This window comes from Neolamprologus multifasciatus, chromosome 18, assembly GCF_963576455.1.
Source record: "Neolamprologus multifasciatus chromosome 18, fNeoMul1.2, whole genome shotgun sequence".
Lineage (NCBI taxonomy): Eukaryota > Metazoa > Chordata > Actinopteri > Cichliformes > Cichlidae > Neolamprologus > Neolamprologus multifasciatus.
In genome coordinates, this window is record NC_140456.1 from 33,965,809 (window position 1) to 33,993,155 (window position 27,347).

General features: G+C 43.0%; 3 protein-coding genes across 5 annotated transcripts in view; 2 read left to right on the forward strand and 1 right to left on the reverse strand.

Annotated features, from left to right (window-relative positions):
* Positions 1–9,209, forward strand: part of fam110b (family with sequence similarity 110 member B) — a 48,072-nt gene extending 38,863 nt beyond the window's left edge. The window contains 4 exon segments of the mRNA XM_085141122.1: positions 1,689–2,271; positions 4,046–4,449; positions 7,691–8,126; positions 8,128–9,209. Of these exon segments, the coding sequence (XP_084997248.1) occupies positions 2,149–2,271; positions 4,046–4,449; positions 7,691–8,126; positions 8,128–8,601 (1,437 nt within the window). The 5' untranslated portion in view covers positions 1,689–2,148 and the 3' untranslated portion in view covers positions 8,602–9,209.
* LOC146498444 (THAP domain-containing protein 6-like) lies at positions 5,879–20,238 on the reverse strand. 2 transcript variants are annotated; one of them, XM_085141132.1, is made up of 4 exons: positions 20,004–20,229; positions 16,922–17,114; positions 16,759–16,842; positions 5,879–16,677 (listed from the first exon to the last, which is right to left on the reverse strand). In XM_085141132.1, the coding sequence occupies exons 1-4, from the start codon at positions 20,081–20,083 to the stop codon at positions 16,465–16,467; spliced, it is 570 nt and encodes a 189-aa protein (XP_084997258.1). In that variant the 5' UTR covers positions 20,084–20,229; the 3' UTR covers positions 5,879–16,464. The 2 variants fall into 2 exon arrangements, with proteins under 2 accessions (XP_084997258.1, XP_084997257.1); XM_085141131.1 differs by having other exon boundaries at positions 5,879–16,842; positions 20,004–20,238.
* On the forward strand, positions 19,674–27,316 carry atg10 (ATG10 autophagy related 10 homolog (S. cerevisiae)). Of its 2 annotated transcripts, none has more exons than XM_085141126.1 (7): positions 19,674–19,766; positions 23,787–23,891; positions 23,967–24,110; positions 24,185–24,359; positions 24,496–24,593; positions 24,667–24,758; positions 26,764–27,316. In XM_085141126.1, exons 1-7 carry the CDS (start codon positions 19,689–19,691, stop codon positions 26,882–26,884), a joined length of 813 nt encoding a protein of 270 aa, XP_084997252.1. In that variant the 5' UTR covers positions 19,674–19,688; the 3' UTR covers positions 26,885–27,316. The 2 variants fall into 2 exon arrangements, with proteins under 2 accessions (XP_084997252.1, XP_084997253.1); XM_085141127.1 differs by having other exon boundaries at positions 19,709–19,836.
* The last annotated feature ends 31 nt before the right edge of the window (positions 27,317–27,347 follow it).

Below are 27,347 nucleotides of genomic sequence, written 5' to 3' on the forward strand. Positions count from 1 at the left end.
GTCCTCCTCCCTCGGAGCGGACACCAATACGCTGAAGCTGCGTCTCTTTAGTTCCAGCCCTGCTTCGTGTGCGTTGCTGTAGGTTCTGTTGTCACAGTCGATTCTCTTATTAGTGTCTGTAAACGAATGCCTTCTTTATCCCGTTGTAGTCTCTACGTTTTGAATAATCTCTGCTGCATAATCATGGTCGAAGAACAGCGTTTGGTTTCAGGATATTAGCTAAACAGAAAGGCACAACTAGCAATTCAATGAAAATAAAAAGAGAAGAAATTCTGAAAACAGAAAGTTTTTTGGAAGGCAAAGGTTTTCCCATCAGTGATTGATAGAGGATTTCAGCTGCTCAGTCATCCAGGACTGTTGTTGTTACAGTGGTCCCAGTGTTTTCAGTGGGTGACAGGTAATATGGAGCCATGCTGCTGTACATCAGGAGTGTGGTCTGATACTGAATTTCTGAAGTAATCAAGACCAGAAGAAGACATCTGGGTACCAACATGTGTTGCTTTAACACCCCCAAAGATCTTCTAAGCTACTCGTGTTGTGCGAAATGCTAGCTTTGAACTGTGCGTGGACAGCATGACGAGGTGTCCTTGACCAAGATATTGAATCCTAAACTGTCCCTGGTGCAGCCATCAGTTTGTGTGACTGATGAAATGCCCAAAATAAGCAGCTTGTGTTTGAACAAATGTATTTTACAGATCGGATGAAGGCAACAACATTTTAAGATGTTTATATAACTGTTGTCACTTTTTAATGTTGTGTAGCTTGTTGCTGGTGAGATGACAAACCATTCATGACACCTTGTAACTAGGGATGCAACGATACCAATTTTTTCAAACCAATACGATACCGATACTTGGATCTGAGTACTTGCTGATACAGAGTACAAAAACCGATACTTCTACCACACACACACACACACACACACACACACACAAATACAATGAATTGGAAGACAGGTTTTATTATATTCCCTGTCGATAAAAAATAAAATCTTAATAAAAATGACCACAAAAAAATTTCAAGTGAAAAATAAGCACTTCTGTTAAATTATTGCAGAGTCTCCACGTTGTAATTTAACAAAATATCACTGAACTATTGGCACTGTCTGGGCGGTTGGGAATTTCATATCGCAGCTCGAGTATGCTGAGAAGAATCCTATGTTTTCCACGGCCGGCATTGGCTGGTCATCCAGAGCGATAAAATGAGTCAGAGCCTCTGTTATTTAAACTGCCCGTGGATTTTCTCTTGACATTTTTCATCGCTTTTCCAAAACCTGAGTTAAAGTTGGCTGTTCCACACTGCTGACATTTTGTTTAGCCTAGCTACAGCAGCCTCCAGTTTCTCTTTTTTTATCTGGAGCCGCCAGTCTCACTCGCCTAACCCTGTGCCTGTTTAGCGCGGGATGTCCCCCTAGTGGCCAATCTAAAAAACTACAACAGAAATGACATGCCACCCTCTGATTAATGAAATAAGTTAGTATTGGTTCATGGTATCGGTTAACTTTTACGAGTATGAGTACACACACATTTTACAGTATCGGCATCCCTACTTGTAACTGTTGTCACCTTGCAGGGACTTCCTCTGTGGTTTGGTCCTGGCTATTCCTGCTATTGTTGCTAGGTGCATGTCAGTGTGTTACCCTAATCTGATTGGCTTCTGTCTTTCTTTCTTTTTTTAACCTCTTTCAGATCGTGTGGTGAACTGAAAAGAACGCTGAAGCAAAGGTGGAGAGCAGCAGGACTTTGGTCTCCTGCTGTCCCGTGTTTTTGGAAACCCCACTTCTGTCACTGCCCAGTCCACTCCTACTGTTCTTTCTGTTCGTTCACTCTCCTTCTATCATCTATCTGCCCATCTTGCTCGACAAATAGGTCAACAGAATCCAAGCGCCAAAGCCTAGGAGACCATCTCAGCTGTTTCTGTAGAAGCACTGCTGATAGAAAGAACACAAGTGGATGTAACTGCCCCCACCCACAGAGTTTGGTTCAGTCCCACGGGCGATGAGACGAGCCAGGAGCTTCATCTTTCTCTAGACACTTTCCTCTACACCTTCTGTCTTCATGCTTTGGGGGTCCTCAGGTGCCCCCACCCCGTGTCGACCCCCCCGCACCCGTTGCCACCACGGCAGACCACCCCAATCGCCTTGTTGCCATGCCGACAGAGACACTGACTCCAGCCCTGCCAGATAGCAAGGCTGCTGGCCCTGCAACGCCCTTCAGTTCCACTGTACCCCTCCGCATCCTCAACAAGGGCCCCGAGTACTTCAGGAGACAGGTACTGTGTGTGTTAGGATGTACGTAGATCTGTTCAGGGAAATGTTGGATTGAACTGAAGCGTCAGAAGACATAACTTTAAGCGTTTTGCCCACAAAATTCCAGGGTCGAGCTCATTTGTATAACCAATATAATTCCATAATAATCGGTCATTTGTGAGTCGTATAATATCGTGTTTTAACCCTTTAAAGCCGGTCGGAGCAGCACGCTCTGTTTTGCGTAGCTATTTTTAAGTCCCGGTAGCTCTGCAACCACGTGAGCTAGCACAATAATTTTTTTGCATATGAAACCGGAGGAGTTGTTCTTACATCTTATGCCATCAGCTTGTCCTCGGTCACAGTTTCCTTCCACATATAGCTTTGCAAAAACTGCATAAAAAGCACTTGCAGCAACAAAAACATAATATTCCAGAAACACGCTTTGCTGATCCGATCAGCTGTTCATAACACTTCCTACGTCCATCAGCGCGAACTATCGCATGTCCGCCATGACCTGCCCGAAACCGGAAGTGACGGCATTTCGCGGAAATGTAGTTTTTTACCATCAGGGCCTCATGAGCCTATACTGGTGTTTTTAAAAGTTATGTTTGACTTTATGACTTTCTGTGTGGTTTCTGGGATGCTTAGGACTCATATTGCACTGCTGGAAATAGTTTATTTTGATGCATATGCTGCTTTTTTGCAAATTTGCATTATAATATTTATTTTCGTTTTTCCTGCAGTGTATAAAAATTGGTGTATTTCAAAAATAAAACTATGAAGACACTCAAAATAAATTTCCTGTGGTGGGAAACTATTTTGTGCAACTTTTTTGTATTTACAGTTTTGAGGGATAAGCCTCTTAAATTTCTCTAACTAGAAATATATGTTAAAAAAACAAAAACGATTTTCAATTTTTTTGTAGTTTATTGCACTTTTTTGCAATTTATGTAATTACTATGCACTTAATGCAGACATATCATTAAAATCTGGGCTGTAATGGTTGTATTGATGTATAGCAACTTGAAATGCTCCCAAAAATGGCTCCACAACATGTAAAAATATAATATAAGCTCTGGCAGACTTGGTTCTATGGTAGGTCTTAAAGGGTTAATAACCACTGATAAAAATGCCTGTACCATTTGTGACTGTATTGTACAGTGAAACTTGTCTTAAAAAGAACTAGCTAGCTCTTTACAATGCAATTAATATCCTGTTGTAGTAACACCCACTGTACCATTGTCAGGAAAAGTTGTCCATCCATTAGGAACTAACACTGGTCTTAATCCACGTCACAGTTAGACGTGTATGAAGTATTGCTGTGCTCCTGCTGACGGGGCTCCATCGTCTGTTGCTGATCATGTAGGCTGTCACTGTTGCCGTCAAGTTGCTCGTAGACTTTTCTCAACTTTAATCAAGAATTCTAAGAGAAGCAACATTAGACATAATTAGATATATGCCTATATATGCCTAACTTAGTGAGGACTTAACAGACAGATGATTGGATATTATCCAGGCTTGGGGCTGAAACTGGAATGCACTGCCTTGTGAATCCGTGAGGCTGCGTTTGTGGCTATCGGGTGTTGTTGTTGTGAACCATGCAACACAACTGCAACAACTTTTACATGACCTTGTAGATATGCACTTAGCTATAAATGTGTGTAAAAGTGTGGGAGCTTGTTGCAAATTTAGGGCTAAGATATCTGTGAGAAACTCAGAAAGTCCTAAATATAAATACCCTAACCCTAGACTAAGGTAAGGGACTGACTCATCTCTCTTTTTTAACCCGTGTCTCAGGTGGAACCAAACCCTAAGCGCCTCAGTGCTGTTGAAAGACTAGAAGCTGATAAGGCCAAGTATGTCAAGAGCCAGGAAGTCATCAATGCCAAGCAGGAGCCAATCAAACCGCCTGTGCTTGTTAAACCACCTGCTGGCCACCCCCTGCTATCCAAGAGAGGCTCTGGCATCGGTGGAGGAGGCAGTGGAGGCGGGTTACCTTTCAAAGCATCCAATAACAATGCCAAGTCAGACACGTGCGCAACAAGCTGTGGCAGCATCAAACGGGAGAATTTAAACCTCGAGATCCTAAAAAATCTGCTAAACTCATCGTCTTCTTCAGCAGCAGGATCTGGAGGCGGAGCTAAGAGTGCTGTGCAGATGAGGTCAACAGGTGGAATGGCCAGGAGTTGGACGCCATCGGGGTAAAATAATATACTTTTATCTTATATGTAATCAATAATTATGTGGCGTTCAAATATCTGCATTCAGAAAGGTTCCTCTAAATGTGTTACTTTGAGTGTAACTTGGTTATATTTGCTACAGTCCTGTGAAAAGCTATATACAACCTCACTGCTGCCCAGTTCAGCCTGATCATCACGTGTGACCACAGCTGTAAGATCAGAGGTTTTGGCAGTTTGCTAGTCTGCAGCAGTCAGGTGTGTTAACACAACGCCCAGGAGTGCACCTTCCAGCAAAGACCATGCAGCCTTCAGAGGAACTGCAAAAAGCCCACGAGCTACACGTCAGACTCTGCAGGCCTCAGTTAGCAGGCGGTTATTTGTCCAAGGTAGGCTTGGATAGCTTGGGGGGTCTAGCCTAGGGACCGTTACTGGATACAGATGGTCGGGAATCAAACCCCTGACATGAAGTTCCAAAGGCGTGTAGTGTTTACCTCCAGGTGAAGCAGAGAAAGTGCTGATGGGGATAGATCATCTTTCTGATTGGTAGATGACGTGCTCTACCGCCTGAGACACGACCGCCGAAGCTCCGACTGAAAGAAGTAAAAGAGTTGTGTCCAAAGAGGAAGCCTGAAAAGGCACAGCTTTCCAAAGTGTTTCCACTGTTGTGAGGACAGTTTTAAAAAATATTAATAATGAAAAATCAAAGCTCCAGCTCGGAGAAGCTTCTGAAAATAGTTTCTGCTGAGATGCTCACTGTGACTGAGTTTAAAGAAAAGTCTGGAGGTCAGTGTTGATATGCAAAAAGACAAAAATATGACAAGCAAAATAAGAAAGCAGGTGAGTGACAAGCAGGAAGTGAAGTGTCGGCCTGAGATGAGCTGCAGTGAAGACAAATGTGGCTTCTGGTGTATTCAAACCTACAGATAATGACCAAAAGACAGCCGGGCGTCATAACTTGTTCGTATGCACTTTAAATATGTTCATGAAGCGCAAACAAAGTCAGCTAAAAAAAATATTGATAAATAACCAACATTTGTAACGTTTTATACACAATTTACGTACAGATTTTTGTGTCCTCGCGATTCAATCAGCTTTAATGTCCTATGAACAGACGAGACCAAAGTGGAGACAGCAGCATCTCTACTTTGATTTAAGAGCAAAACCAAACACTGTCAGCATGGCGGCGGTGGGATGATGATTTGAGCGCCTCACACAGATGAAGACGATGAAGTACGATTTAGACCAGGCTGTCATGGACAGCAGCAAACTGCGTTTGCTATTACTGATGATAATAAGAAGAATCATTTTAATTATACTAACGAAATGATTTCCGTTGTTGCTGAATGTCTCACAGTTTCATTCCCCAGAGATGCTGGAGAATCTCAGTTTTGTGAGTTTTTTTGTCTTGTTCTGATAGAAATGACACCTGGTTTCTGTTGTTATTAGCTCGAGCTTTGCTGCTTTCTTGGTGAATTCCTTTTGTTTCCTGTCTCGTCACTGCAGTCAGCACTACAACTTTCTGGCTTCCTCCTCTGATAGTTTCAGGTTCAGTCAAACCTTCTTTTCCCCTCAGCGGTGCAGGCTCACAGCATCATTACCTCTTTCTCCACTTTGGCTGTTGGTTTAGTTTAGTTGTAAGAACAAAATAGGTTGGTGGGCACGTTTCGAGAATTTCTTGGGAAATATTAGTGATAAGGCCCAGTTATCACAGAAACAACTCTTTATCAGAATGACTGGGCCACTGCAGAGGCTTGACTCTTTTCCTCAACCTGACTGAACAGCTGTGGACAGACAAACAAAGATCCAAAAACCTCAACGATTGCAAAGAAGAGGGAGACAGAAGTCCTCCACAGCAATCTGATAAAACCATAAAGAAAACGACTCCAGCTACGCCTGCTCAAGGTGGTTCAGTTTAGTTTTCACAGGACTGCTGCTGAAAAAGGAAGTTTACTCAACTGACTACGAAAAATATTTTTCCTTTTTATGTCTCCTTGATATGACGATTGTTTGTTTTTTTAAAGGTATGTTATATTGTACACCAGAATAATGGTTTCAACACGTGTTTCTTCAGTATTTAAGTGATCAAGTGACAGTCGTCAGTCTTTCTGCTACACAGTAAACAATAGTTGCTGATAATAACTTACTTTCCAAATTGTAAACAAATCCGGTGTAAACCGGTGCTCATGTTGCTGCCATGATGTAACGCAAACTTTACATTATCAGGGCGTCTCTTTCTTTGGCCTCCAAACAGTGAAAGTCAGTTCATTTGGGCGAGCAGGATTTGGTTAGCAAAGCAGGCACTGAAATTACGTGACAGGACTTTAGATAATGTTTTTTCTCCCTCTGAACTTTTGAAATGAATATAGTTCCATACACCGCTGTCAATGTTAATCCACGTGTCGGCTGTCCACAGATGGTACCTATTTAACGTAGCCAAATACCGTAAGAGCTGTGGGCGGTGTTGCCAACTCCTCAGTAAGGAAAATCGCTATTGGCTGTCCTAAAAGTCGCTAGAAGTCGCTAAATGACGTCATCACCTAATTTGCATAATTGGTCATGCTAATGTAATTGTAACCTACGTTGTTGGAGAGAGAAATAACATCGTGGACGAGACATAAAGTGAGTAAAAAACGTCCTAAATGCATTTAGAATTTATTTAGAACTACAAATTAAATTTATTTTAGCAATTATTGTTTTTTTTAATGTCACAATTCCAACCCTGCTCCTTTACCCGGGCTTGGACCGGCAAAAGTGACCTGAAATAGGCACTCTGGTGGAGTTACTTTGTGTGTGTGTGTTTATAAGTAGTTTTAAACCTTGTGATCCACAAAACAGCATAAGAGTAAAAGAAGAACTGACTGCGTTACAGCACCCGCTGCTTGTTGAGAGTAAAAGCCATATGCGCTTTCACGTCTTTTTTTAGCAACTTTTTTTAGAAAAAAAGTCGCTAGGGGGTCTGAAAACTCGCTAAATATAGCGACAAAGTCGCTAAGTTGGCAACACTGGCTGTGGGCGGCGATAACATTCAGCTGTGTGGAGTCTCTTTAGTACCAGGAGGCTCCAACACCAAAATCGGGGCTTGCTCTGGTGCACATCAAAAGTAAATCTAGCTCTGTGCTTAACAGCAAACGCTCAGTTGGCTCGTGTTCATTAACTTGGCTGCTGGTGGTTTATAAAGGCGAATTTTCCAAAGCTGAGCTACCATCCAAATACTTGTGTCTGTGTCTTTATTTCGTTTTAGCTTTCTGTTTTCTGCTCCTAGGATGCCGTTAACCTATCGGTCGACCATGACTCTTAACGAACAACCACCCGACTCGACTCCCAGTCCCAGCACCTCACACTCCCTCCGGTCCTTCTCCCATTCACTGAAGGTTCCCCCGATCAACAGCGGGGGGCGTCGCAGTCCGCAACAGGGAGGAAACCTGAATCTCAGCAGACGAGTCCACGACGAGAGAAGCGGCGAAGGAGGCGTTATGGATCGTTCTCGGTCCCCGCTGCCACCTCTGCTTACTTCCCACTCATCTTCCGACCTCCTGCGGCTGTGCAATGGCAAGCCGCTCCGTACCGCACGATCCAGTAGCTCCTCAGCTCCGCCCCTCCCTCCAAAACCTAAACCGTCATCCCTCCCTCCTCCTGCACTTTCTTTGTCACTGCCTCCCCCTCGTCCGGCCCCGTCCCCCTCACCTTGTGACAACACCCCCCCCTCAGTCGCTACCTTGTGATCTTGGAGATCCTTCAAAAACGTTAGCCGATCCTAACCTCGAGCTAGAACCTGGTTCGTCGGTGGCACGCCGCTCCTCGCTGCACAGATCTAAATCCGACCTGTCAGACCGCTACGCCCGGGCTGGAGCTGACGTGGAGCGCTTTTTTAACTACTGCGGACTCGACCCCGAGGAGCTGGAGGCGGTCGGTCCGGAGAACTTTGCACGGGCCAACTCGGATATCGTCAGTTTGAATTTCCGATCAGCTTCTATGATTTCCTCTGACTGCGATCGTTCTCGGCGATCTTCCAACGACGGTCTGTCAGATGGGGATGAGGGTGAGGACGAAGAGGAGGAGGCTGGGGAGCGTGTGCCATATGGCATTTCGGCTGTGGAGCGAAACGCACGGGTCATTAAATGGCTATATAGCATAAAGCAGGCGAGAGAGTCGCACAAAGTGTCCCATGTTTAGAAGTGGAGCTTCTTTAGGCTAAAGACGAACTGTCCTAATCTCTGAAGGAATCACTGCAGCGGCTTTTCTCACAGATAAAGAGGTTGTTGTCTTATTGCTGAACGAAAACTTTTTCAACTGTGTGCAGCTGAATGAAAGAGGGAGGACTGCACAGGTGTAACCCAAGCAAGGAAAGAGACAAAAGAGTGTCTGAAGATTATAGAAAAGACAAAGACTGCAGTCCTCCGAAGTTTAGAACAAGAAAAACACCAAGAACAGAAAGAGGAAAAGCAGATTCAGTGGCAATTAGCTGCTTCTCTGTGGACGCTGTATGAACTGTTGTGTAAGCACTACATTTGTCCAAGGATCCATAATGTGGCCATCGCAGTAGAAAGGATTGAAGAGGTTTCTCACAGAGGACATTTGGACTTGTCAGACATCAGTACGACTGACACTGTTACATGTAGCCTTTGACACTCATCGTCTTTAAAATGTTCCTCAGCCCACTTTTGTGCTCTTTCATGGTCACATCCTCAGTAGGAAATAGTCGGCCAGTTGTAAGTGGTTGAACTTCATCTTACCTCACAAATGCTGTCTGCTAGAAAAATAAATAACTTTAGCTAGCACAGGCCTCAGTCTTGCTTACATTTATCGCTCATTACAGATACTTTGGATATGTTCTCCCTTTGGGACAAAACAAAAACCTAACCTCTGACCCTGTGACTGAGTTTGCATAGTAAATGTATACATGTGATAAACTGAAACAACAAAGACCCTGCTAAGTGGGTTTCTGGATTCAGCATTAAATCTGCACATTTCTTGGACGGAGGCAGCTGTCCTTCACACAATCTGCCTAAATTTGCACTCGACGCAGCGCATGTAGCTTATTGCTAAACCCTTGGTGAATGACGTCACACTCGTCGTGGTTCGTCTAGCACCTCGCAGAAGTTCTTCCTCACAGCACTTTTCTGATTGTTTGAGGTGATCAGCTCCCCAGTTTCCTGCTTTTCGCCTTATCAGAAACATCAGTAATTCAATTCAATTCAATTTTATTTATATAGCGCCAAATCACAACAAAAGTCGCCTCAAGGCGCTTCATAGATACAGAGAAAAACCCAACAATCATATGACCCCCTATGAGCAGCACTTTGGCGACAGTGGGAAGGAAAAACTCCCTTTTAACAGGAAGAAACCTCCAGCAGAACCAGGCTCAGGGAGGGGCGGGGCCATCTGCTGTGATTGGTTGGGGTGAGAGAAGGAAGACAGGATAAAGACATGCTGTGGAAGAGAGACAGAGATTAATAACAGATATGATTCAATGCAGAGAGGTCTGTTAATACATAGTGAGTGAGAAAGGTGACTGGAAAGGAAAAACTCAATGCATCATGGGAATCCCCCGGCAGCCTACATCTATTGCAGCATAACTAAGGGAGGATTCAGGGTCACCTGGTCCAGCCCTAACTATATGCTTTAGCAAAAAGGAAAGTTTGAAGCCTAATCTTAAAAGTAGCATCAGTCACTTACAGTAATAGGGTTGCTAACTTTTTAGCTAACGAATACGGGACACTCTGGCATGCCAGAAGCACAATACACAACCAGCTGGGTGTAGTGCACATATGCACTGTATGTGACATTGCAGGTAATGGTCAATAAATGGGACATTTAAGGTGGACTAAGGGACAAACCAGTGTTTGCTCATTATACAGCTAAAACGGGGCAGTTGGCAACCCTGGACAGCAACACTGGGAGGTTTGGGTAACAGTGCAGTTAACAAATGCCTGTTGCTATTACCCACGGTTAAACAGCACATGAATTTTAAATAAAAAGTGAAAATCCTTATCAAGTAGCACCTGTTTCCATAACGTGAGTTGTCATTGTTCATAAGTTGGTGGAACGGCGTCATCGTCTGTGCTTTCCTACAGCAACAAGTCCAAATGTCCACTGTGAGAACAGCCATGCTGACGAGGCTGCTAAACACACCTTGTGAAAGGCGCCGCTGCAAACACGACTGAACTGTCGGAGCAATCTCGGTAAAATCACTTGATATTTGCGTAAAGTGACTGTTAAAGGATGGATTGACGACTTCGTCACTTGCCTCAATGAAGTTGCTGCAAATTGTTGAAAAACTCTGAAATAAAGACATCGGAGCGGGTGGTGAGTGAGACATGAAGGAAAGCAAGGAACATGAAACAAAAACTAATGTCACAAACTCTGAGCATATTTATGTGGTTACACCATCAAATCATTACACTCTTTGGCCTTTATCGCGAAATGTCTCATTACGCCTCCATGTCAGCCAACAGAACATTTGAGCGGAGAGTTTAGGTGTCCTGAGGTGGGAATTCAATCAATTCAGGTGTATTTATTTAGCACCAGATCACAACAGCAGTCACCTCAAAGCACTTTACACTGCAAAGTGAAGAGCCTACAGTATTCTAGAGAAAACCATGACCTCTAGTTTCAATCGGAAAGCTTTTGATATAAGCTGTAGTTTTAATGGGAATTTCCCAACTACTCCATCTTAAGGTCACCGAGGGTTGGAGCCTTTCCCCATTCAGACAGCCATTGTACCACTCGAGTCAAAATTAACTGTGGTAATGAACAGATTTCTTCCGTGAGGCTGCTTTCATGACGTAGGGTGACATCAACAGAAGTGTTAAAGTACCAAACCTTGACTTTATGCCGCCGATGTCAGTGGGACTATTAAACAGAACTACTGACTTTTCTTTGGTGGCGCCCAAATAAACCAAACGTCCGGCGTTGAAGAAGCTGAAACAATCAGACCTGTAGATGTATCCACAGACGGTTTATTGCAGTGGAAACCTAATGAGAATGTGAAGCTGCAGGACACCAAGACTCTCCTGTCGAAACAGTGTTGGTACAAATCATCATGTGTCACCACGTGCAAAAACCTACACTGAAAGCAATATTATGCATACCGTGTTGCAGTGTATGAAGGTGTCAGACTGAAGTGTTGATTGCACCCTGCGCTGACTCCATCTCTCTGCTGTATCCAAACCCTCAGTCAGTCCATCACAGGAGGAAAGTCTTTCACTCGGCCTTTGTTTGCTCCTAATAATGACGGTGGCCGGATTACTGAGTTCCACACCACCCTTCACATCTGTCTGCAAGCCGCTGACATGTCTGAAGGCCTGAAGCCATATGGGTGTGAATGCAGTGCCTCAGCCAGCAGTTCCATCTACCCCACCACCTCCTCCTTTTAGCTCACTTACAGGTCTGCAAAGGTCCAAGCGCCCTGCTGGCTTCACTTCACTGCCCCTCATACTGCACTGCAGATAGTGTTGGTGCTGTGGAAGCATAAACGTCTGAAACAGCTGGAGTCAGCTCTGCAACGTTAAACTGAATTTGGGTTGGGGGTAAGATGACTCACACGTTAGTTAAGCTCCCTATAAAGCCGTCCACTTTCAAATGCAACCAAAAACAAGGTGCTTACTATCAGTGTCAGAATATAAATGCTTCAGCTAATGGACACAGCTGCTGCCAGATGTCTTACAGCTTTGAATGTTTCATACTGACAGAACTCCAGGTGCAGCGTAGATGCAGTCATAAGTAATGTAACATATGAAACATTTCTAAATGCACCTGTACATCACTGGTTAGCTGTTCACACAGTGCTCTCAGGTACAGGAACAAGTTCTTGTTTCTTGAAATGATGCACAGGGTCTTTGCTGAGCAGTTAGGGTCACAGTATAATGCTTGTTCTTCTGAGTAACTATGAACAAAGTGCATAGCTGTAATAATCTCAAAAACCCTCCAAACATCAAATTCTTGAAAATAGCACGTGCCTCGTGAAACACAAAAGTTCAGCTGCTAGGAAACAAGGAAACAAGTACCAGGAAAGCTGTAGTTTTCTCTGAGGACTCATTCTCCCAGCAGCCTCTGCACCTTATAGGAGACGCAATGAGTCCAAGTGTCAGTAAGCCTTAAAAGACTCTCGTCAGATCCCGAACCAGCGATTGGTTAGATGCTTGATTCTTCAGTCAATGAGCACACGCTGCCATCACAAGTGAAAACGGTAGTAAACATGAAAGCAACTGAAGATACCCACTTAACATTAGCGAGGATATAGAGAATAATTAGATGATGCTGAACAGTGATACTGTCAGCATACTGAATATAAATATTACCTCTAAAATGTCAAACTAGTGCTCTGAAAACATTAAAAAAGTCATGAAATTCATTGTTAAACTCTGAAACATACAAATGGACTGATTCTTATATCCGGTCGTTCAGTCTGACGTCACTAGCCGTGTCTGGGCCTAAACTCCGCTGCAGGTCCATATATCAAACGATCACTATGGCATTACTGAGAGTTGAAAAACTGTCTAAAGTCTTTCATCTTTAATAAAATGATCAGCGTTCTGCTCTACCAGGTGTAACAATTGAGTTTAACATCCAGGCATCCATGAAAACGGAATTTATGACATTTAACGGAGTTAGAAGTTAGCAGGAAGTTAGCTCGCTAGCTAACTAGCTAGCTAGCTTCTATCTTAATACAATATAGCATGTCCTGACTGCGGGGTTTTGGAAACAAATTCAAACGTACAGCTCTGTTATCACTTCCAACATAAATGAAGACAGAAAACTAAACAGCAGTGACGTTTGTAGGGTTACTGAAGTTTGGCTAGCTGGTATATAATGATGTGCTACGTGACCGCTAGCGACACAGCTATGTTAGCATAATATAAACAAGCTAACTTTTTTCCACTCGATAAAAGTTACTGTGAGTGTTCTCGGTGGTCAGGAACAAATGTAATCGCATGGCAGGATGCTGTAAAAGGACCAAACCTCAGTCAGGAGAACAACTGAGATAATCCATCCACAATACGAGGTTAGTCATTCATATACTGCTGCATGGGCTGGGCTGTAGCTACATCCTAAGGTTTTAAAACTGAGCTTAAATAAATGATTAGCGGTAATAAAAGCCGAGGGAGGTCAACAGTGATCGCTGACTGTTTTAGGAGCTTTTTGAGATTAAATAGAAGAAAATACAAAACATTAAACATGTTAACAACACAAAAGCCATATTAAACGCAGACTACTTTAGGCCCGGAAGTAGGATTCGTCACGTCATCACTTAACGACCGGATAGCGCTTTTCTACTCTGTTTGGTTAGGAACATGCAGCGACAACACCTGATTATCAGCAGCAGGTTATACGGTTTGGGTTAAAAGAAATGTTTAATAAGTCAAAGCATTGTTTTTGATGACAAGCAGGGGAAACCCTCCAACTGCATGTATGCAAATGTGTGACACGATTAGTCCGCTTCTCCTAAACCCTTTTTTACTATGTTTTTGGTCTTAGTCATTAGTTTGATGTTTTCGTGAACACAATGTGGTGCTTCCTGTGTAAAAGATAATTAACAGTAAAGCAGGACACTCGTTACCATAGTCGTGCAGTGTCCGAGGGGCTTCTGATGATTTAGGTTAACATACACCATTCACAATAGCAACAACCCCACCCCTAGCTCAGAGTTATTAGACAAAACACCAACCAAGTGATCCTAAAGTGTGTGGACACAGTTGTCGTGAGTTGCGGGATGTTTAATGTTCCTAAGACAGTGGGTGTGAAGTGAAGCCAGCTGGAGGACCGGCCCTGTCCTGAGGCTGAGCCTGTTCCTGACCCTTCATTCGCCTCACGTCTTCCCAGCATCCTTTGTGGAATCAAGCAAACCCTGCTGCTTCTCCCCGACAGCGTGGTACGGCAGCAGCGACATCGTGTGCCATTCTCACTTTTGTCGACATGATGTGCTTTTCCTTTGACTCCGGGACAGAAGGATCTAGAGTGGTGATTGTTTTACTTTTCATTCAAAGTGTAAATACTGTAAGAAAATGTATATATTTGATTTTCAAAGGACGGTGTGTTGTGTTTCAGTTTTTTCTGTGTCATAAAAGACTGGGAACAAAGCTCTGCTGTTTTGCTGTTGCCCTCAAACAGAACTGTCTGACTGAGCTGGGCACGACTGTTTCAGTGTTGATCATGTTTTTGATGTGGAAACTGTTACATTTTGCTTGATTGGGAGAAAAAAATTACAAAAATGTCTTCGTGTTTAGTTTCTTTTGCATTATTTCAATAAATGTCTTCTTTTCCCATGTCCTGCCGCTCATGTTTGTAAGCGTCGACCTGTTAAACTGAGATGGTGGAACCTGAGCAGCGCTCTCTGCAGTCCACACATGAACCTGGGCTGGCACAGACGACTGCTGTGATCTGGTGCTACAGAAATAAACTGAACTCGTTCAAGGTGAAGGTTGTTAACTTCAAGTATTACAATGATCGGTTCAATACTAGCAAGTCAAATGATATAGCTGGGCTTTTAAATAAATATAAATGGGAGTGAATACGAGAGATGAAATGATTTATTGTAAGAGTACAAAAATATGTCTCGAGATCTGATTGGATACTCGTGAGATCAAAGGTGCTTAATGTTACTGCAGAGGAGCCGCATGAAGGTTGAGCTCTATAACACGCATGAACCAAGCTTAAAAGAACAGCTCGTTAATGCTTAAGAATCTGGGTTTGTGTAGCAGACGATGGAATAGTTCAACAAAACGGGAAAGAATTGATAATAGACACATAAAATCTAATGTGAAAGTAAAAATGAGATACAAGCCGAGCCTTCTGGAGGGGATCTTAGAGGCTCCTGACTAAGACATCGTTAGCATGCTGTGTCTGCAAGACTACTTAGGCTGCGTTCACTCTGCAGGTCTTGATGCTCAATTCAGATTTTTTTGTCTGCTCGTTCACACTACAAATAAAATGCGACAGCAAACGCGCTCTAGTGTGAACGCTCAAAGCGGCAAAAGAAGACGTCACACACAACGCGCTCTGTTTAGACCCAGACCAACAGTATTGTTTGACTGATGACCTTAATATAAAGACTTCAGACTTCACGTTTCCCAATTTTTGCTTTAAGTTATTTTGTTATTTACTTAATAATGTAAATAACCTAATAATGATCCTTATTGCTGTTTTAGAGGAGCGCTGCTTCAAAGGATAGTTGCAGATTTCTGTCAGAATCTGCAGATTATACAGTACAAATAAAATGTTCACGTTTCTCCAGCGTTGTTCCCAACAGTTTCACTGGATGGCCAGGAAGCGTTCGTGTCTTCTCCGGCGCTGATAATTGGCGTCTGTCTTGTGTCAGTGACGTAAAAGACGGATTTAATGCGACATGACCATCAAACAGCAGCTTTCTAAAACATCGGATATGTATCGGATTCAGCACCACATACGAAAGTGACCCAGATCAGATTTCAAAATATCAGATTTGTGCCGTTCACACTGTCACACCATGATCGGATATGGGTCGCATAGGGTCAAAAAAAATCGGATTTGATGCGCTTTCGCCTGCAGTGTGAACGTAGCCTTAGATTATGTGCAATATCAGGCCTTAAAACCACAACAGCAGGTCAGATAATTCCATTAAATTGCTCTAAAACCTGGAACAGCAGCCAACCTGTGCTGCTACGTTTGTCAGTCAAAGCAGCCCAACTGGAGTCTTCTGGAAGGATGCTTCTTAACACTGGACAAAGCGGTCTTTGAGGAACCGCTTCCTGAGTGGCGGTTAACATCGGTCTGCTGTCAGGTGATGCTCTGGTCTGCTGCTCGCTGACGAGCACTTAATGAAACACGAGTGAGGTTCCTTTGCTTCCAGTATGAATGTTATGTTTGATAAACATCTATCACTGGTTTTTAAAAAAGTGTTATAGATTTTATTTTGAACATTTACAAAGGATCACACTAATATAACCCATACGTTGTCATGGAAACACTATTTTTTTAAGAACTTTAATATCAAATCTGAGCAGCGTTTTTTTTTTGTTTTTAGGAACATCGCAGGCAGAGAGACAAAGAGGCCACAGTTTAGCCAAGCAGAATATCATCCAGTCTGTGCTGCAGTTCTTCTGAGAGCATGTGTTTGTGTTTCAAATCCTCCAGCAAGCTTTTTACTGTCTTTCTGTGCCTCCTTTCCCGATCCTTAGCGTTTCTCAAGTCCCGACGCAATTCTTCCAGCTTCTCCCGGGCCTCGTTTAACCGCTTTTTTACTTGCACTGGGTCTAGAGCATACTGATGATCCTGAAAAATATTACGACCGAATGAAAAGTGGCTTTCTAACCGACGCAGCTCCAGAATGTGTAAACGGCAGCTGTCACTCACAGATGTTTGCTCCACAGCCTGCACCTGTGGGAGTTCTTCTGCAGCTTTCTGAGAGGTCCTGCTTGTCCTGGCTGCAGTATGTTCCTGGGAAGGTTCAGAGTGCAAAAGGTTTTCCTCACAGTTATCACTCGGTTCAACACAGCCTGTGATATGTGATACTCACCTTGCCGAGATGTCTTGTAAATAAAAAAACCGATGGGATCACTCCTTCTCTTATACGAGTCGTCTGTCCAGTCCTGTCAAAGTCTTCTGCTTTGAAATGACAGCTGCAGACAACCGAGCGGTCGTTTGGCTCAAAGTCTCTTCTCTTCAGGGCTCTTTTCCATAACTGCCTTTTAACTTTGTCCTTCGGGAACCTACAGAGATAAGACCCTCATGAGGAGAACAGCATGTAGTCCTGTTGTCTGTAGCAACACGTTACACTGTACACTACTGTGGTCCCTCAGAGGTTTCCCCCCTCTCAAAGTCAACGCTGTATACACACAACCACATGTTGATGCACCCTGTCCTCCTTTTAATGAACTATTCTCAGCTTTTCTCATTTCATGTTAGCACTGCTGATTCAACACAGCTGCCTGTTTTTGTGTTCACCGTATCCCATTATGGAGCCTTAAGCTGTTTTTCCCTTGACCATGTGGGAGTGCTGGTTCTGACTGAGAAACACTGCGCACTGATTGGCTGTAAGTCATTACCCAGTGGGCGTACCCAGGAGTAGGGCTGCTCAATTAATCGAATTTTAATCTCGATTACGATCTGGCCACGGACCGGTTTATGCCCGACAATATTTTCATGGACCGGCCTTTAAGGTGTCGCGGATAAATACAACAAAATAAAACTAGTACCGGTACCAAAAAAAAAGAAGATTTATTCATAACACACGTGAAAAGACCCAGGAAAACCGAGTAAACGATAAAAACGATAACAAAATAACGCTGAAAACCGATAAAAACCCTGAAAACTATACATTTCACACCTGAGCCTCGACTCTGGCGGCCCGGTACCAAACGACTCACGGACCGGTACCGGTCCGAGGCCCGGGGGTTGGGGACCGCTGATTAAGAGGACCCGAGGGAAGCTCGGAAAGCTCAGCAGAAGTTATTTGGAGAGGAGAGTGACTGCTGTTGGTTGAAAAGAGGTAAAAAAACTTCAGTGGTGTGGAAACATTATGGGTTCATGAGTCAGACGTGGATCAAGTAGACACAGTGTGTAAACTTTGCTACAGTGTCGTAGCTGCACCACAGAGCAACACTGCAAAGTTCACTAAACACAGATGTTTACATTTTTCATTTATTTCTTATATTGCAAACATTTGCACTGTTATCAGTATTTGCACTATTTTATATTATTTTTGACAATCTTTAAAGTCATTATTCAACATTGTTATTGTTCAATAAATATTGTCAATTTCAGTGAAAATAATCAATTATCATTTTTGCCATAATCGAGCAGCCCTACCCAGGAGAATTCTCTTTTCTGGCTCCTAGAATGACCATAATGTGGAAAATGAGCTTCATGTTCACTTTAATATCTGAAAGATAAGATCTGAAATTCAGCACATTCTCTTGTTTTCCCCCATCGAATCTGAACCTGTGAGTCACATCAACATCCAAGAGGCTACAAACCACTGCAAGGATCGGCATGCTCTACTGAACCACGACTCATAAACCCCCAGCCTCTTTCATGCTTCAGCAGGGGACCACAAAGCATGTCAGGGGCAGTCGCAGCCCCCGTCTGCACCACGTAACTAGCCCAAGCTTGCTTGTGCTGTTGTTGGTGCTTCAGTCAATGAGAAGAGTAAAGTTCTAACATACAAAACACTAAAGTTAGATTTTTTTTATCTCAAGTATTCAAGGAAGACTGGTGACAAAAATATGATAATCTCTCTAATAATTACAGTTAACATCTGAAGAAACTGATCAAAAGCTATTGCAGCAGCTGAGACTCTCCAAATATCTGGGCTGGATTGCCTGAAACAAATGAGCAGCATTTCCTCTTGTTTAGGCGCATTGGGACAAAGTGGGCACTGTTGTTTGAATAGGGAAATATCTCCATACAGGTACATGAAGACATCTGTTACCTGAACTTACTGGATTCAAAAATCAGCTATTATTTTTTCCCAATATCATTTTTAGAAGGCCATGCAATTCATTGTTGTTGTTGTCTGAACAATAACTGTAGTCCCACTTTACAACGTAAACGTTAGAGGGTGGATCCATCCAACTTTGCCATCCTTCAGATTCAGTATGTAGCCCACTGAACTGTGTTAATTGTTTCTTTGAAAAATAAACCTCAAACATGCACTTCAAACAATTTCCAAACCTTTTTGTGTGTTTAGAGAGAGAAACATTTACATTCCAGGTCCCCAAAAACCCAGTTTCAAAACACATGAAAAGCTGAAAGGTGTGTTTTGTTGTGTTAACTAATTATTATGCAAAGTAAATGACAGTGATATAGTGGTGAATAAAATGTGGTCAGAATTTGCAAATTGAGACTTCATCTCCTAAGTGATGGCACACCACTCTCCCCCAATCAGCTGCCTGAATAACTTACAATTATTGGTATGGATATCAGCAATAGTGGCGCTGTATTTACTTGGTATTGGATTGATACCAAAATGTGTAGTGTGGCGCTGCTCTACCATGGATGAGGGGAAGTGTGAATGTAGGATGTTTTTGTTGAACTGTCCAGGCAAGTACATACATGTTAAATGACACATATACGTGTTCACATAACGTCAGTTAACTTTTTATTTCTACGTGATAATTCTTCATAATTAAGTTGTCTGATGTCCTGTGATCGTTATGAAACTACAAATTTAAATCACACATTAAGTTTCTGTACAAAGTATCGGATCGGAAAGGAAATCAGTGGTATCGCACATCACTGCGGCATAAATAATAAATACGTTTGCTGCGACGTCACTCGGTGCCATGACAGAAAGCGGTAGGAACTGTCGTAAAACGGATGTGGCAGTTTCGTACGGGACCCTTCGCGCAGTGCTGTGCTTGGTGAGTGCGAGGTGAAATAAACACACAGGAGCAACATTACCACAGATACCGCATCCGTCGCGTGCCGTGGGTCAGTATTACAGCACCCAGCTCACTCACAGCTTCTCACTGACGCTTTAATATTTTGGCAGCTTAAAGTTAAATAACTGTTAAAGCTGTTGACACTCTGCTGCGTGAAGAAACGCTAATAGTCGTATAACTAGATGCTCGTACAACAGTAGTGTTGTAGCGGCTCACCTGTGAAACGTTATTCCCCGCTGCTTGGTGTTGGCGTTCCTTTGATGAGAGCACCCGAGAGCGGCACAAAAGTCTGGCATGTTCTGTTATTTTGGGCTGACCCGAAGAACCCCGCTGCAATATGGCGGCGGGATAAACGCATCGCAGGAGCCTTCTTCTTCTTCTTTGTGTTTAACGGCGGTTGGCAACCAACGTAAAGGAGCATTACCGCCTCCTACTGTTCCGGAGTATGGGTCAGACTGAGTTTACAATTTGTATCCAAATAAAAAAATAAATAAAAAAAAAACGCATCGCAGGAGCCGGATGAGGAACCCACGTATGAATCGTCATGAAGGCAGTGGTCACGTGAGCCGGAAAACAAACTGGGGTTTTTTATTGAGCAATTGCAAAATACAAACTGTCAAAGAGGAACACGGATAATAATACAAATGAAAATTAGAAACAGTACAAGAAATACAGCATTAGGGGAATAATAGAAACGTAAATGAATAAAAATGTACAATTAAAAAACAGAAAAGATACATGGCAGGCATTTAAATTGTGCATAAAAGGGAGCAGTGAAACAAAAGACATAAAATAAGTCAAAATTTAGAATAGCAGGAGATGGGCAATACCCTGGTAAAAGTTTTTGGCATATTTGCTCTTTGTCTTTTTAAGCGAAGAAAAAAAAAACTTAAAATCATTAATAAAACCAGGGAAAGAAGTCTTAGAGTTCCTCCATTTAGCACAATGGATATGATATTTACTCAATACCATGTTGGGTAAATATCTCTGACAGAGACATCCAAAGCTAGATGATCCATATAAAAAACATGATATAGTTCAAATGGTGGCACATCATTCATTTTTAGAGAAATCCAATTTTTTATGTCACACCAAAAGCATTGTGTGATAGGGCATGGAAAAAAATGTTTTAGGGTTTCATTTTCATCAGTACAAAAAGAACACTGATCCACCTCACAGCTAAATCTCTTTTTTAGAAATCCGGCTCTGGAATCAAAACCGACTGGACCTGCACACGCTCTGATTAGAGCCGGGCTACGTTAGTCTCGGCACAGTTTAGTTCTCGCCTGCTCTCGCTCACTTTTCAACAAAACGGATGATTTGAGACTCTAATTTGTCAGTGACAGGTGTGGAACAATAATTTCCGAGACATGGCTGCATTAAAAACATCCCAGATGCAGCTGTGGAAACACAGGGACACCGTGTCTACAGAGTGGACTGCACACCAGAGGCTGAGAAGAACTTTAACCACACACACCTGAAGTCTGTGTTACCAAAGTGCCACAAAAACGTTCCCATTGGAACATGGAACGGAAAAACACTGGATCAGGTTTACACCAACATCAGAGGATCCTCCAAGACCTGCACAGCTGTCCACCTTGGACAGTCAGACCCTTTGGCTCTGTTTTTGACTCCTTCATACAACCCTCTTATCATCAGGACAGGTCACGGTCTGAGGAGACTGATTGTGTCCCATCACGTGTCGCGCCCGCAGTCTTTGTGGTGTTTTGGCTGGTTGTGCACTAACGGTACTTTCAAGCTCTTACAATGCTGTGGTTGCATTGGAAGAGCTTGCATTACGCTGCATCCAGATGAAAAGAATCAACTTTCTGGGATGTACTTACCCAGTTTGAGCATGCATACAGATATGTAGCACGTAACTTTGCTTTAACTATGAACAATTTGTGGTTCTTCCCTGAAAATAAGGGATAATATCAATTAAGACGATGTGCCCCAACAACTGTTACATCAACCATAATGAGCAAGAGGGAGTGAAAAAGCAGAAGAGCATCTCTAGCGTGAACGCATTTAGCTTTGGTAACTCACAGTTAGCAGTCAACTTAAACACTCATGCAAACGTAGGGAAAACGCTGTCACAGCCAGGGTGGAATACACGAGTCATCTTGCCTTTAAGCAATATTCCATCTAAATATGAGGTCAGTGCATCTGTACGTAACATGAGCTCCATTTGTAAGAAAAATCAAAGACAATCAGGTCCATCATATTTGAACACTGACACAAGTTTAGTTTTTAACCTGTTTACTGAAACATTTTCCAGTTATAGTTCTATAATGGACGTGGACATGATGTGTAGACTATCTACATTCAAATTGGATGAAGAGTTCAGACATTTCAGCTCCTTAACATGTGTCACCCTGTTTTTAAAGGGACCAATGTAATTGGTCAGTTGACTCAAAGGCTGTATCCCAATTCAGGGTCTGCAGCCTCAACGATCCTCAAGGGCCGCGTACTTAAAGACCGCTAAGGCCGGAAGTGCGAGGCTTGTGAAATGGGACAGTCTAGCCTCCGTCGCGCTGCCCAGGTTGCCTAGCAACCATGATACTAACAGCTGGAAACGTGTCATACAGCTTTGTTTGACAGAAATGAAGGAGAAAATCTTTTGTTCATTTGTTTGTTTCTACATGAGCTTTGATCATTCTCTGATTAAGCTCAGCTATTGAACGGCGTATATTTTAAAGTAAAGGCTTTAAAACCAAGTTAGTACAAACGTCACTAATGTCACATGACTTTGCTGACATGTGGCCAACAGGAATGTTTTAATGTTCTTCGTTATTAAACATTTGCACATAAATAAGTGACATAATATTCAGTACTTACTTTAAGTTTACTCTTCGGGTGCTCCTCATCCGCGTTTTTTTTTTCGGCAAAATTATCCACACCCACCGCCGCGCTATGCATTCTGGGATATGTTGGGCCACGAAGTCTACACCGCCACGTCCTTAAAATTCAGGGAAATGAAGGACGCATTTGAGGGCCACATTTCGAGCAGCCTTCGAATTGGGACAGCCTTCGTCGCGTCGCTGTGACGTAATCGGCCTTAAAATGCGGCCTTTAAGGCTGCAGACCCTGAATTGGGACACAGCCATAGACTATTTCACAGGCAGGTGTGGGCAGTTCCTTCGTTATGTCTTTGGGCCTGGAGCTGATTTGAGGTGTGGTGCTTGCGTTTGGAGATTTTGCTGTGAACAGACAACATGTGGTCAAAGGAGCTGTCCATGCAGGAAACAAGCCATCCTGAAGCTGCAGAAACAAACAGAAACAAACCCATCTGAGAAATGTCTTTACAATATGGAAACATCTACAGTTTGGTTCATCCTGTGAAAGAAAGTAAGCACTGGTGAAGTCAGAAACACAAAAAGACCTGGACGTCTACGGATGACTGCAGAATCATTACCATGGTGATGAGAAAAGACTTCACAACAGCCAATCAGGTGAACAACACTCTCCGTGAGTAAGGCGTGTCCATATCCAGTGGTCCACGAAGAACGCTGGACAGCTGACTGCAAGAGTTTATTAAAACAAAGAAGTGGAATATTCCTGAATGACCAAGTCAGTCACCTGATCTTAACCCAGTTGAGTATTTCACGTGTTGAAGACAAACAGCAACTGAAAGCTGCTGCAGTGAAGGCCTGGGAGAGTCAGGAGGACATCTAGTGATGTCCATGAGTTCAAGACTTCAGGCTGTCATCGCTGGCAAAGGATTTTCAACCAAGTATTAGAAATGAACATTTTATTTTCAGTTATTTGATTCATCCAGTTACTTTTGAGCCCCTGAAATGATGGGATTGTGTTAAATAAATGCTTTTAAATGTAATATTTTTATGCAAACTTTTAGTTGAACTTGCTGAATGAAAGCTGAAAGGCTTCACCTGCCTCTGAGTTGTCTCGGTCCTGATATTTATGCACCTTATATCGGCACACGTGCACCCACAGTCTGACTACACATGAAATACTGTTTTTTGTGTGTCCTCTGCATAGATGAGTGTGTGTGCGCTGAATGAAAAGCAGTTCTTGTCCTGCTGTCAGCTCCTCCTGCAGCAGTCTGAGCATCTGAGAGATGGCTGGAGCTGGGAGGCCGTGCAGGTGAGGAGGCCTCTCAGTCTTAATGTTGACGAGCAGCCTGGAGCTGTGCTTTAAAGGAGTCTGATTTTGGTGCAGGGTTCAGAAGAGGGCTACCTCAGGAAGACCGTTCTCAGGTCAGTCGTAGCCGACTGCTGCGATGCACAGAAACAGGAAGCTGCTTCGGTTTCCCCCATTTTCGCTCCCCCCATCCAAGAGCTGCAGCAACAGGAAAGGACGCAGGTGAAACTTGAGCAGCGCTTCATTTTCCAGCTGTTCTCCACTAAACATCACTAAACGTGTCTCTTCCTCCACAGCCTGTTGTTGCTACCCATCTTCATCCTGACGGCATCACAGGCGACGGCGGCGATGAGGACGATGCGGTCTGCGCGCTGTCTGAAGGCAGCAGCCACGTGCTTCAGTACGAGTATCACATCCTGTACTCCTGCAGCTACAGCGCTCCGGTGCTGTATTTCAGAGCTTTCACCCTGGGTTAGTTACACACGCACACCTACCCTGTGTCCTCCTGTTTGATACCACAACTGATGTTGGTGATGATGCACTAACCTGTGGCAGGAGGTCGTCCCTGTGGTATAAACTCACCCGTTTTGCTCTGCTTCTTTGTCAGAGGGTCGGAGTGTGACGTTAGAGGACGTGTGGAGCTCAGTTCATCCAAACTTCAGACGCTGCCTTCAGAACAGTCCTTTGACTGCAATCACTCAACAGGTAAAGGAAGTCTCGGCATCGTCGTCTTTACTTTCCTCCTGACGATCCACTTACTCTTGTGTCTGTGTGCCAGGAGCATCCTCTGCTGGGTCAGCCTTTCTTTATGCTCCACCCCTGTAGGACGGAGGAGTTCCTGAGGCCTGTGCTGCAGGAGGAACAGCCCAGGTAGGGGCACTGAACCACAGCACTGTTAACCCTTTAAAACCGGTCAGAGCAGCACGCTCTGTTTTGCGTAACTATTTTTAAATCCCGGTAGCTCTGCAACCACGTGAGCTAGCGCAATAATTTTTTTTGCATATGAAACCGGAGGAGTTGTACTTACATCTTATGCCATCAGCTTGTCCTCGGTCACAGTTTCCTTCCACATATAACTTTGCAAAAACTGCATAAAAAGCACTTGCAGCAACAAAAACATAATATTCCAGAAACACGCTTTGCCGATCCGATCAGCTGTTTGTAACACTTCCTATATTGGAATAGACGTCAGCGCGAACTTTTGCATGTCCGCCATGACCTGCCCGAAACTGGAAGTGATGTCATTTTCACGGAAATGTAGTTTTTTACCATCAGGGCCTCATGAGCCTATACTGGTGTTTTTTAAAAGTTATGTTTGACTTTATGACTTTCTGTGTCGTTTCTGGGATGCTTAGGACTCATATTGCACTGCTGGAAATAGTTTATTTTGATGCATATGCTGCTTTTTTGCAAATTTGCATTATAATATTTATTTTCGTTTTTCCTGCAGTGTATAAAAATTGGTGTATTTCAAAAATAAAACTATGAAGACACTCAAAATAAATTTCCTGTGGTGGGAAACTATTTTGTGAAACTTTTTTGTATTTACAGTTTTGAGGGATAAGCCTCTTAAATGTCTCTAACTAGAAATATATGTTAAAAAAACAAAAACGATTTTCAATTTTTTTGTAGTTTATTGCACTTTTTTGCAATTTATGTAATTACTATGCACTTAATGCAGACATATTATTAAAATCTAGGCTGTAATGGTTGTATTGATGTATAGCAACTTGAAATGCTCCCAAAAATGGCTCCACAGCATGTAAACATATAATATAAGCTCTGGTGGACTTGGTTCTATGGTCGGTCTTAAAGGGTTAAGAAAATCAGCTGATCCTAAAAAGTTTCTAAAATGATTTAAATACAAAGTCAACAACAAGACATGTTGGAACTAACACAACTAAGCAGAAATACAAAAATACAGAAAACCCAACAACTATATCTCAGACTCTTCATGACAGTACAATTAGAAAAACGACCAAGTGTGTGTGTGTGGCAAAGTGTTTCTGCGCAGTGTACCAGGGGCATGGAGAAAAGTTGTCGTAACATAGGCACGAGCAGTGTATGTGTGTGTGTACAAGTACTTTGTTTTTGTACTTAAGTAGAATTTTCAGGTACTTTTTTCTTCATTTTTATATGAATATCTGTAATTTCAACTCGTTACATTTTCAAAACCGTCTTGTTGCTTTTCAGTGTTTAGACCAGCGGTCTCCAACCTTTTTTGCACCACGGACCAGTTTATGCCCGACAATATTTTCACGGACCGGCCTTTAAGGTGTCGCGGATAAATACAACAAAATAAAACTAGTACCGGTACCGAAAAAGAAGATTTATTCATAACACACGTGAAAAGACCCAGGAAAACTGAGTTAACGATAAAAACGATAACAAAATAACGCTGAAAACCGATAAAACCCCTGAAAACTATACATTTCACACCTGAGCCTCAACTCTCGCAGCCCGGTACCAAACGACTCATGGACCGGTACCGGTCCGAGGCCCGGGGGTTGGGGACCGCTGGTTTAATGCACACGAGGGAAGTTTAACATCACTACGATGAAACATCAAACCAGTCTGAGAACAGTAACGTGAAATACAGTCCTGCTGTCTACATCTCTGCTTCTGCGTTTAGTTAGTTTTTGTTAAATAAGTGACAGCATGTATAATACCTCATGTTCTGTTTATCCGAGTCTGTATTTAAATCATTTTAAAACCTGGTAAAGATCTGATTGCTTTGTTGTCCCGATATATAAAACGTTTGAACTGACAGAGGGTGTCGACTCTTTACATCGTCACTCTTTGCAGTTTTCTTTTGATGCAGTTGTTGCTTCCTCTGGATTCATACATATTTGTGTGTGTGTGTGTGTGTGGGCAGGCCAGTGAACTATGTGTTGTTGTGGCTCAGTGTGGTGGGTCCTGTGGTGGGTCTGGACGTCCCTCTGAAGTACTGCACCCAGCTCCATCCGTCCTCTCGCAGCAGCAGTGAGCCTGACTAAAGCTGCAGCGCTCGGCTTCAGATTGGATGAGCAGCACCGTGGAGGCTGCAGGCGGCTCTGTGTGCGACACTGTGCAAGGAACACTTGCAAATGAGTTTGGACCAGTGTTAGATAACGCTCTCCACTTCCATCACCAAAACATGGAATATCTTACAGAAGAATCGCGGCCCGTCTCTCCACTACAGATCCACAGACACGGAGAATCAGCGGCACATGGTGGCTTAAACTCGTAGTGAGATGCTCTTTTTCCTTTAATACCAACTCCATGCTTTGGAGAGGTGCCCTGTGCTATTAATGCATTTAATATTTGTGTTGATGTAATGTATACAGTACATATTGTGCTAAAATTTAGACTCAATTGTGCAAAATGTAATAAAAACATAATCCTGGGATTTGCAGACCTCATTGAAATAAAACAAAAACAAAATGAAATCAAGACCGTTTTGAAAAATGCATTTTGTAC